Source organism: Toxotes jaculatrix, chromosome 11 (genome assembly GCF_017976425.1).
Source record: "Toxotes jaculatrix isolate fToxJac2 chromosome 11, fToxJac2.pri, whole genome shotgun sequence".
NCBI classification, from domain to species: Eukaryota; Metazoa; Chordata; class Actinopteri; family Toxotidae; genus Toxotes; species Toxotes jaculatrix.
In genome coordinates, this window is record NC_054404.1 from 22,720,219 (window position 1) to 22,730,066 (window position 9,848).

The 9,848-nt window shown below is 42.4% G+C and overlaps 1 protein-coding gene across 1 annotated transcript; it reads right to left on the reverse strand.

Annotated features, from left to right (window-relative positions):
- Window positions 1-7,251: 7,251 nt before the first annotated feature.
- On the reverse strand, window positions 7,252-9,028 carry lbx1a (ladybird homeobox 1a). Its single transcript, XM_041050279.1, has 2 exons — window positions 8,701-9,028; window positions 7,252-7,787 (listed from the first exon to the last, which is right to left on the reverse strand). The coding sequence occupies exons 1-2, from the start codon at window positions 9,026-9,028 to the stop codon at window positions 7,252-7,254; spliced, it is 864 nt and encodes a 287-aa protein (XP_040906213.1).
- Window positions 9,029-9,848: the final 820 nt, after the last annotated feature.

The window sequence follows — 9,848 nt, forward strand, 5'->3', positions numbered from 1 at the left end:
ACAGTTTGAGCTGCCTCTGTTACAGTTGTGTCATTGTGAAATGTGTTTGAACTTTATTAACAATAAGAAATCTACCACAGCTGATTCTGATACTCATTTCTTTTTCATTCATCAGCATCTGTTTAAAATAGAATAAAATCTTTTCAATGATTTTTCTCCTTTTTCTTACTAAGCAAATTGAAAAAAAAATAGTTTTCATTTAAGCGGTATATTCATGCAACTCTCCCAGGATACATGTTTTAGGATTCATTGAATCACTATTTTATTGTGAATCAATATTTGTTTTGAGATTCTAGACCATGGGTTGGTGATTTTGTGACCATGCCACAAGTGTAAGAACGAGGAATCACTAGTGTTATGTTTTTAGGCAGAGTTAAAGACCCAGATGCAGAACTCAAACTCAGAGACACCAAAAAGAATAATGTTCTTTGCGCTGGAACAAGGCATGCTGGGTGAGACTGCTGACAGACTTGAACAAGTTGAGGTGTGTGTCCAGCTAAGGTAGAGGGTTGGAGCTGGAGAGAACCAGGAGAGCAGGACATAACTGGAGAGTGAGGAGGGCAGAGACGGTACTGAGCGTGCTCAGAATGCAGAGGTGAACCTGCAGCACTGCAGAAACTAGTATAAGCCTGAGGAAAAATATCCCTGGTAAAATAAGAGTAGGCCACACATTACCACTGGAGTGATCTGACAGTCTGACAGAGAGTGGAGTGAGGAACTAGAGTTCATATACTGCAGGCTGAGGGTGCGGCTGATGAGGTGATTGCAGACAGGTGAGCAGGAGTTCTGGCAGGAAACTGCAGGCAGGTCAACCACACCCAGGCCTGCACACACACAAACAAGAAGACGGACAAACAGGGGACCAACAGGAAACACTGGACAGGGGAGAACATTAGAAACACAGCTACATTTCAAACAGTTGCTGTTTCACATCACACACCCACTTTAAACAGCTGCACTGGGGTATAAGATTAGTGGATAATAATATTAAAATTTATTTCTGGTTGAAAGTAAAGGGTCCCTTGAGTTTCTCCATTCATTAGTCAACGCAGTCTCCTCTTCTTTTATGTCTTTTATGTCTGTTTCCAAGTTATTGGTATGTTGAGTGTTGAGTTAACTTAAGTTTTCACTGGACATAGTTTTATATTTAGCATGTTGTAGTAAATATGGTTCAGGTATTCAGGTTCAGATGTACCATATTCTGAAAGGAACTCATTTGGAGACTTGAAATTGTAGTTAGTGAGTGGATGATATATTTCATGATGCCTTTTTCGTTCCATTTATTCCAACTCATGACTTTTTTCTAGTAACCACTTTGCTAATGTTATTTCACAGTGGTTCAGGGCCAACATTTAAAGCCTGCTCATAGGTTTTCAGTATTTCAAACCATATTTCAATTTTTTGGAATTTCTTCAGGGTATGACTTCATACGATACAGGCTTTCCAAACTGATGTTAAATTTATGCTATGATTTTTTTCTAATTATCCAGTCTTAAGTATTTACTTGGACCACATCATGACAACTTTGTCGAGGCCAGACCCGGTGCTATCATGAGCCTCTCCAATGCAGGTAATCATTATAGAGCTGACCTCTCTGGGAGGACTGTATGGAAGAGGCTTCAATGGGGCTGCTAAAAGGAAAGCCATCAAGTCCACTGTGGAGGCTGCAGCGAGATCAACTGATCAACTGATCGACTGATATTTGTTCAGTGTTTTGGCATCTGATAAGCTCTTGAATTCACAGATGTGTTACTGAAACTGGACTTCCTGGACTGTTTTTCCTATCTTGACCGTGCCCAAAGCAACACACCCCCATCAACTCAGCCCATCACGTCCTCCTCAGGGAGAGTTCAGGAACAGCCTGACAACAGCTGTTGCTGGGATAAAACCTCATATCTCCAAAATTCGTGTTTGACATTTCTTACAATGACATAGGACCTCTTGGCATTGATACATATTTAGAAGGAAAATAAATAATTGTGTTTTTAGGCTGACACGGACATCAGATATTTGTGCTGATATTTATTTATATGATCATTTTTATGAAATAATCAAAACAAAACAAAAATCCTGTCTCATGGAAAAGCCTCTTGTACCACAAATTCTTCAGAACAGAACTTGTACAACAAGGTCCAGGTACTTGCTTGTACTGGAGCTTTCGACCGTATCATACAGTCTTCATCAGCAGGTTTGCTCGGTTGTGGTGGAGTTTTCATTTTCCATTATTCTCAGCAGGGATTTCTCATCCATGTTGGAGTAAAAGCTTAGTCTGACAGTTTATTCTTGGGAAAAAATCTCCACTGGTGACTGGGTTATTGTCAGGAAACCAACTTTATTGGAACCAACCTGGGAGGCAAAAATCAGCCTCCAGTTTCAAAGTCACGTGTTATTTGCCTGACCAGTCTTCTCCCTGAGGGAGGGGTTTTGCGCTGCTACAACAGCATCAAACTACTTTCACCAGCTTCTGAGAAATAAAAGTCGCAATTTTCACAATCAAGCTGACTGGTTGGTGATTGGGTGGTCTGAAGGACGTTTTTTCTTTCAGAGTTTGGGCAGAGTTATATTTCAGAATAGCACTACCCCACGTTATCTTCCAGCAGAGCAGAGGAAAATTAATTTTCCTTTGAGGCTTTGTACATTTTCCCTGTTAAAGCCAAAGTTTTTCCATTTGTTTACACTGCCACCGTTCTTCTTCATTTCCTTTACACTATGGTGATAAGCCTCATAAGTTATACCCTGAATCGTAACTTATTATTAAGCATTAAAAAAAAAAAAAACATGAAAATGTGTCCAAACAACACTTGGGCTTGTTGACTTATTTTTTAAACAATCAGCCATTTTTATTTTAAAGTAAATTAAAGTAAAGATTTAAAAAATGTGCCAACTGGTTAAATGACCCCAGGAAATGTGCAAGAAAATTCTGATACTAGCCAACCTGATAAAATACAGAAGGTCAAATGGAACCATATATTACAAACAATAAGTGTGTTACAACAGTACAAACTTTGAATTGATATTATAAGGACTGCAAAACAAAAAGTATGTAATTCTTAACAATTCACCCAAGTGAACAGTGGGCTTCAGTGGCTTTACACATCTTTAAATCCACTGTATGTGTTTGTTTGCATTGACATTTTTCATATTTAAGTGCATGTGCACACTAAGCTTTCTGCTTACATCAACACATTCATATAACTCTACCTACTCCTGTTAACCTGAATCTGCCAAAGCATTCACTTCCATTCATCAATACACACGGATTTACACACAGGTGACCACACTGTATACGCAGGCCTAACCAACACACACACACACACACATGCGTGTACACACACGATTGCTCCCCGCCTGCCCTCTGTAAATCCCGGGGCACTCTGACAGGCCACATTAAGAAGAGCCTGCTCAGCATGAACACATCATAAAAGTGGACAGGCAATTTCTGTTTTCACCAAATAGCCAGCCGAGCTCGTTCTGCATCTCTGATTTTAATACACTCGACAAGCAGCTTAGCAGCCAGGGAGAGAGAGAGGGCTCAGGCCCCAGGGAGGGAGGGCGAGAGACTGTGTGTATGTGTGGAAACAGAGAGAGAGAGAGAGAGAGAGTTATGCCTTCCAGCACTGCTAAATCCATTTCTCCATCTGAATTATCAACTAGAATTTGATTAATATGCAAATTCAGAGGGGGGAGGGAGAAAGTCTGGGATAATTCTCTTTGTGGATAGTAATTAATCACCGCTTAAAGTAAATTAATACATATATCAATTTTGTCAGGGACACGCTTAGTTCAATAGCCCGTAAAATTGAAGTTTGAAGTGTTAAGGGGCTCTACAGGCACGTTATAACTAAAACTTTCAAATCAGCCCTATTTAGTGATCAATCAAGCTGTGCCCTGCGGCAGAGGCAGCTCATTTCTCCAGCTCCGTCCTAACACACTGAGACACAGAGCACAGACGGCTGCTGCTTAACACACACCGCTCCTCAGCCAGAGCTGCAGCAGACTCAGTGCAGCACTGCACTGCACTGTACAGCACAGTGCAAACACTTTACTGCACAGCATTTCACTGCACAGCACACAAAGCCCCGCACTGCACACCCCAACACAACAGTGCACTGCACAGTACAATATAACACTGCACTGCACTGCTTAGTTCAACACAGCACAGTGTAACACTGAGCAGTACAGTAGACAGCACTGCAGAGCACAGTACACAGGACAGTGTTGTTCTGAATGGAGAGGACTGAACACTGATGACTGGCAGACCTCAGTTCACTATTATCTGATATAACTGTTAAAGGCACAAAGACACAATAAGAATGATGTCTGTTATTATTACTATAAAAACAATAATAATCACCAATGTAAGTTATTAGTTTTAGTAATATACAAAATATGAATAACATCCATTCATAATCTGCAGTGGAGATAATTATTAACATAGCAATTGTTTTCTAACTATTACTACAGATACTGCTACTAGTATTGTTGTTGTTGTTGTTGTTGATAGTAATAATAATAATAATAATAATAATAATAATAAGAAGAAGAAGAAGAAGAAGAAGAAGAAGAAGAATTTCATTGGTGTTAAATAACACACTGATGATTTCCATTACAATGTGTACATAAAATAAAATAGTATTAAAAAACATGATGTAATTGCAATTACTACTGTGTTGTTATGCTATATATATAAATACACTATTGCCCATAAAATTGGATTAAAATATATTTTACCTCTTCTCATGAAATGACTGTGACAATGTGATATAGTCTTGATAGATAAAGTGTATATCTTCTCAAAACTTTATTGATCAACCTCTTCCAATGTGATCACTGATGTGTATAAATAGGAATAAAAAGAGGAATGTGTCTGACACTAATACCATATTCTTACTATATTACATTATTATAATACTATTGTAGTCATAATAGCAATTATTGTTGTTATTATTATTATTATTATTATTACAAATAACTCAAATATTAATTATATATTTCCGTAACAGTAAGTGAGAAACTAGAATTTTGAAAATAAAAGTATTATAAAAATAATGTTGAAAAAGGCACAATTAAAATTTAATACTTCTTATATTTCTACTGTTGTTAATAATAATAATAATAATAATAATGATAATAATAATAATATGTTAGGGCTGCAAGCTTTGAATGCCTTTGATGTTATAAGGCTAATGAATACTTGTGTATAAATGCATTTGTCATTGATTGTGTTGGCAGGTCCCAGATGGTAGCAGCTAGTTGTTTGGAGGTCCAGCAGACAGAAAGGGAGGAGGGGGGGCGGTGTCAGGTCCGGTTGTTTAAGCAGGGGGACATGTATCAAACTTCAATTTTCCGGCAGATTGAATAAATGATTCCCCCCTCTCTCTCTTTCTGCTTGTGTGTGTGTGTTTTGCAATGTTTGGCCCACATCTCCCTCTTAAAGAAACCCATCTTTCCCAGCAGTGTGATCCCTGCTTAGTATTGAAAAGCTCAGACACTCACAGACAGTCTCCGTCCTCATCACACTCAGTCCCCTCATGCTGTAACTGTAGTCTGCACGCGGCCTGTGTTCGCTGCAGCGGACTGGATAAAGAAAGAAAGAGAAGAAAAAAAAATCTGTCCTCCATTCCTGAGGAGGAACTGGTATTTTTTCTGTCTTCATCAGCTCAACGTGAATTCATGAGTGATTCACTGAATTTCATTCAGATCCTCAGGTAAGAATGTTCACCTAATAAAAATAGAACACCTAATAAAAAAAATAATAATATAATTAAATAGAAATAATAAAATAATTATATAAAAATGTTTTGGTTGGTTTACGTGGAAATTCACCATCAGACTGAACCGTGTTAAAGCCTATGAGATGCCGTGACTGCAAACCTACATCAAGTCACTCATTAAAAACAGTTCCAAAACGTATTTATAGTTTGTGTTTTATTTATGCATTTGACTACAGACACAGACTGCTACAGGTAGCTGATGGAGAGCAGATGCAGTGTGTGGCAGAGCTCTCTCATCCTCTAGTCAATTATTTCAAGACTCTCGCACCGACACAAAGCTCCGACCGGGGCCTACCGAGCTCCATTCACATTCATGGCCGTGTTTTAACGCAGCGGGCCCCGCAGATCGGCAACCGTGTCTGCGTGTGCGACAAAATAAAACAGAGAGGCGACGTTGTTGAAAAGACGGGTTAAGTCCATTCATCAAAGTGACTCGTAATTGAGAGGAGAATCCCGAAACCATATGGCCTCTGAAACACTCTCCTCCGGCCGCTTTTGTGCGCCGAGACCTGCCGGACGGCGCGGCGGGGGGAGACACGCTTGTCTCAGTATTTACGCGCTGTTGGAGAGCGGCCCCCGGGGAACACACACACACACACACACGCACACACACACGCACACACACACACGCACTCCCTCTCTCTCTGTCTCCCCTTCGCTCCAGATTGTGTTTCTCACAGAGAAAAATGAAAATACACGCAGGAGGTCAGAAGGCAAGTTGTTGTTCTAATGAATCTTTTTTTTTTTTTGTGCGTGCGCCACAATCCCACAGTCCTCCCAAACACGGGGACCTGACCTTTACACGGAAATATGATGAGACCAAAATGACTGCAGCGTATTCCAGAGGAATCATTGATAGAAATGTGCGAAAGACTGAATATTTGAAAAGGTCTTTTTATTTTACATCCTCAGTTTTAGTTTACATTACAATTTGTACAGTTTCTCTGTGTTCTGTGTGTAGTAAAGGCACTTGAAGGGTGTACAAAGCATTATAAATATATTAAATCGTGATTTATTACAAGCTTTTACACATTTTCTGTGTGTGATTATCATTTCAGAACAATTCATATATGGAAAACACTCGGCTCGTGCTTAGAAAAAAAACGATTTGTAGAGGCCTTCTCGACCATTTCAAAATAAAAGGAAAACGAAATATGCGGTGAAGTATTTCCGTGATTGGAACCAGAATGACCATCTGACTCGTGTGGGTTTGTGCACCTGCATGTTTCCCCTCTGACAGTCCCTCTGCTTGCCGGTTTCCATGTGAACGTGTCACAGGTTCCTCTGTTCCTCAGAGAGTGCTGGGCCCTCTGGCTCCTCTCAAATCAAAGCACCGGGGCTTGTTTGTGAATAGTTTGACCGCATCGCCGCATGTCCGTGCGTGAAGCCTGACATCCTCCGAAAGCCAGACTTTCTGTCTGCAAACATCGCGTTATTTGGCACTTCACGCGGCTGTCTCGGTGACTAGTGACATACTTTAGTCATCCACGTCAATCTCCTCATCTTCATCCTCCGAGCAGAAGTTGCTGCTCAGGCGGTCTGTGTACCGCGACGACGCGGGTGAAGAAGGCGACATGTGCGGCCTGCTGGAGCCAAGGCTCTCGGCGGTGGTGTCGTGCGGGGACCTGGACGAGACCGGTTCTGGGTCGGTGTGGCCTGGAGCTGACACCGCCCCTCCGCCCATACCTCCCGCCGCGCACTTCTCCAGCTCTGCCAGCTTGGAGAGCTTCTCAAAGGCCACATTGCCCGCGGCCTTGGCCGACTCCACGTCCGCTTTCATCTCCTCCAGGTCCCGCTTGAGCTTGGCCCGCCGGTTCTGAAACCAGGTGATGACCTGCGCGTTGGTCAGACCGAGCTGCTGGGCGATCTGGTCCCGGTCCGCCGGGCTCAGGTACTTCTGGTACAGAAAGCGCTTCTCCAGCTCGTAGATTTGGTGGTTGGTGAACGCAGTGCGGGACTTCCGCCGCTTCTTAGGGGCGTTCCTCTGCCCGAAGAGCGTCAGACCGTCTCGGCCTTAAAGAAGGAGACGAATAGAATCATACAACGAGCAAAAATTAGACTAACACAACACACCTTTACAACTGCACCTGTGCCCAAGCATCAGGAACCTATGAACCACCAAAAACTTAAGAGCCGCTCCAGTAAAATTGTGCTGAAGCAGAATCAGTGATCAATGACTGGATTTGATTCTGATCAGCTGATCAGTCAGATCAATCAGGCGCTTTCCATAAATATTTCTCTTCAATATTCTGAATACTGTCGGAACAGATTTCTTGATTCCTTACAAATATATAATTACTTTCATTTTCCTGTATGATAATTGTTATTATTTAGTAAAAACGGGGGTGTTTAAATTACAGGACACTGCTGCTCTACATTTCCACCAGATATTAATAACGAAAACACTCTCTAAAATACGGCTGGTCTCCTGTGTGCGAATGAAACAAGATCGAAAATTGAATTAGATTGGATTTTAGGTTCATTTGCATAAATACAACTATACTGTGTTTTCCTGTTTTATTTTGCACATTTTATTTTAGTAAGATACTATTATAATAATATTATAAAATTATAAACCTTACAATTTTCTCAAGGGTTTCACTAAATTAATAATAAATAGAATGAAAATGTCATTAAGCCCCCTTTTAAAATTATTTTTTACATGAAACAAATTGCTGAATTTTTCTAGAATGAATAATAATGAGAAAAAACCCACAAATGAACACTTTCCACAAATGAACATTTACGCGCACGTTCTCTCCATAAAGCCCGCGGGCTCCGTCTTTCTACTTAAAAAAAAAACAAAAACAAAAAAAACAGTTCACACAAAAGAAAATACTGCTGTTGCAACACTAGTACAAATAGTGAGCGTTCCTATCATTTTCATAACAACACGAAAACACGGTGAAGGAAAGCAGCGTTTTACCCTCGGCAGCCTGCAGGACGCTGACCTCCAGGCCCTTGAAGGTTTTGCTGGCCAGCTCCTCCAGCGCGCAGAGCGGGGAGGTCTGACTGAGCAGCGCTCTGCCAGACAGGCTGTGACCCGCCGAGGCCAGCTTCTCTCTGGGAGAGAGGAGGTGCGCGGCTCCGCTCAGGGAGTAGTTCCTTCTCACAGACGGCTTGTTGAGGATGTCTTCGATGCTGAAAGGCGTCAGCGGCTTGTTGGAGTTGGCCGGCGGCGGGAGCTGATCCAGCGGACTGCGCCTCCGCTCCTCCAGCACCGCTGGGCATTTCGAGTCGTCCTTAGAGGTCATGGCTGCTCAGCGGGTGACACCCGACTGCGGTAATTTATACAAGAGCGATTCAAAGCTGGCGGGCTGTGTGGTAAAGTTCTGCAGAGAGAAATAACAGCAGAGGAAAGATAATCCGCCGCTCTGATCACAGGTGCCTCTGCAGCCGCATGTTGGCCGCTGAGCTGCAGGCTGCAGGGACACTTCTGACTTCCACTGAGAGCCACACCACGTCTCCGAGCCACTTTTCCAGCGTGACGCACAACGGGACACGCACCGAACCCATCCGGTGGACGGTGATGTACAAAAAGCAGCAGCGATTGACCACCAGTAACAAGTTATTGCTGAGTGGAAGCCAATCAATTACTCCCTCTCTCTCTCTCTCTCTCCCCCTCTCCCTCTCTCTCTCTCTCTCTCTCTCTCCTCTGTGGTGTGTGTGTGTGTGAGAGTATGTGTGTGTGTGTGAGAGTGATGCAGTCAGATACCGGGGAGCGGTAATTAGAGGGCACGGCGGAGAGGAGGAGTCCAATTAGAAAGTAGAGCAGACCCACTTAACACTTTCTCCCTAAAATTAGATAATTTGTCACAAAAACAAGCAAATGTTTCTCTCCGCGTGACATTAGCCTCATTTGCATACACGGTGTAATTGGCACCGCGCGTTTGATCACCGGGTGAGCGCGTGCCAATTTGGAAACACCGACACCGGTGTCAATCTTCGGGCCAATTACAACACCCAGAAACACGAACGAGAAACTCCCGTCAAGCCAGAAAATCAGAGGCACCGTGTTGTTGTCGAGACTGAGAGTTATAGATCAGCCCGGAAACGCGTGAGAGAGACAGGCAG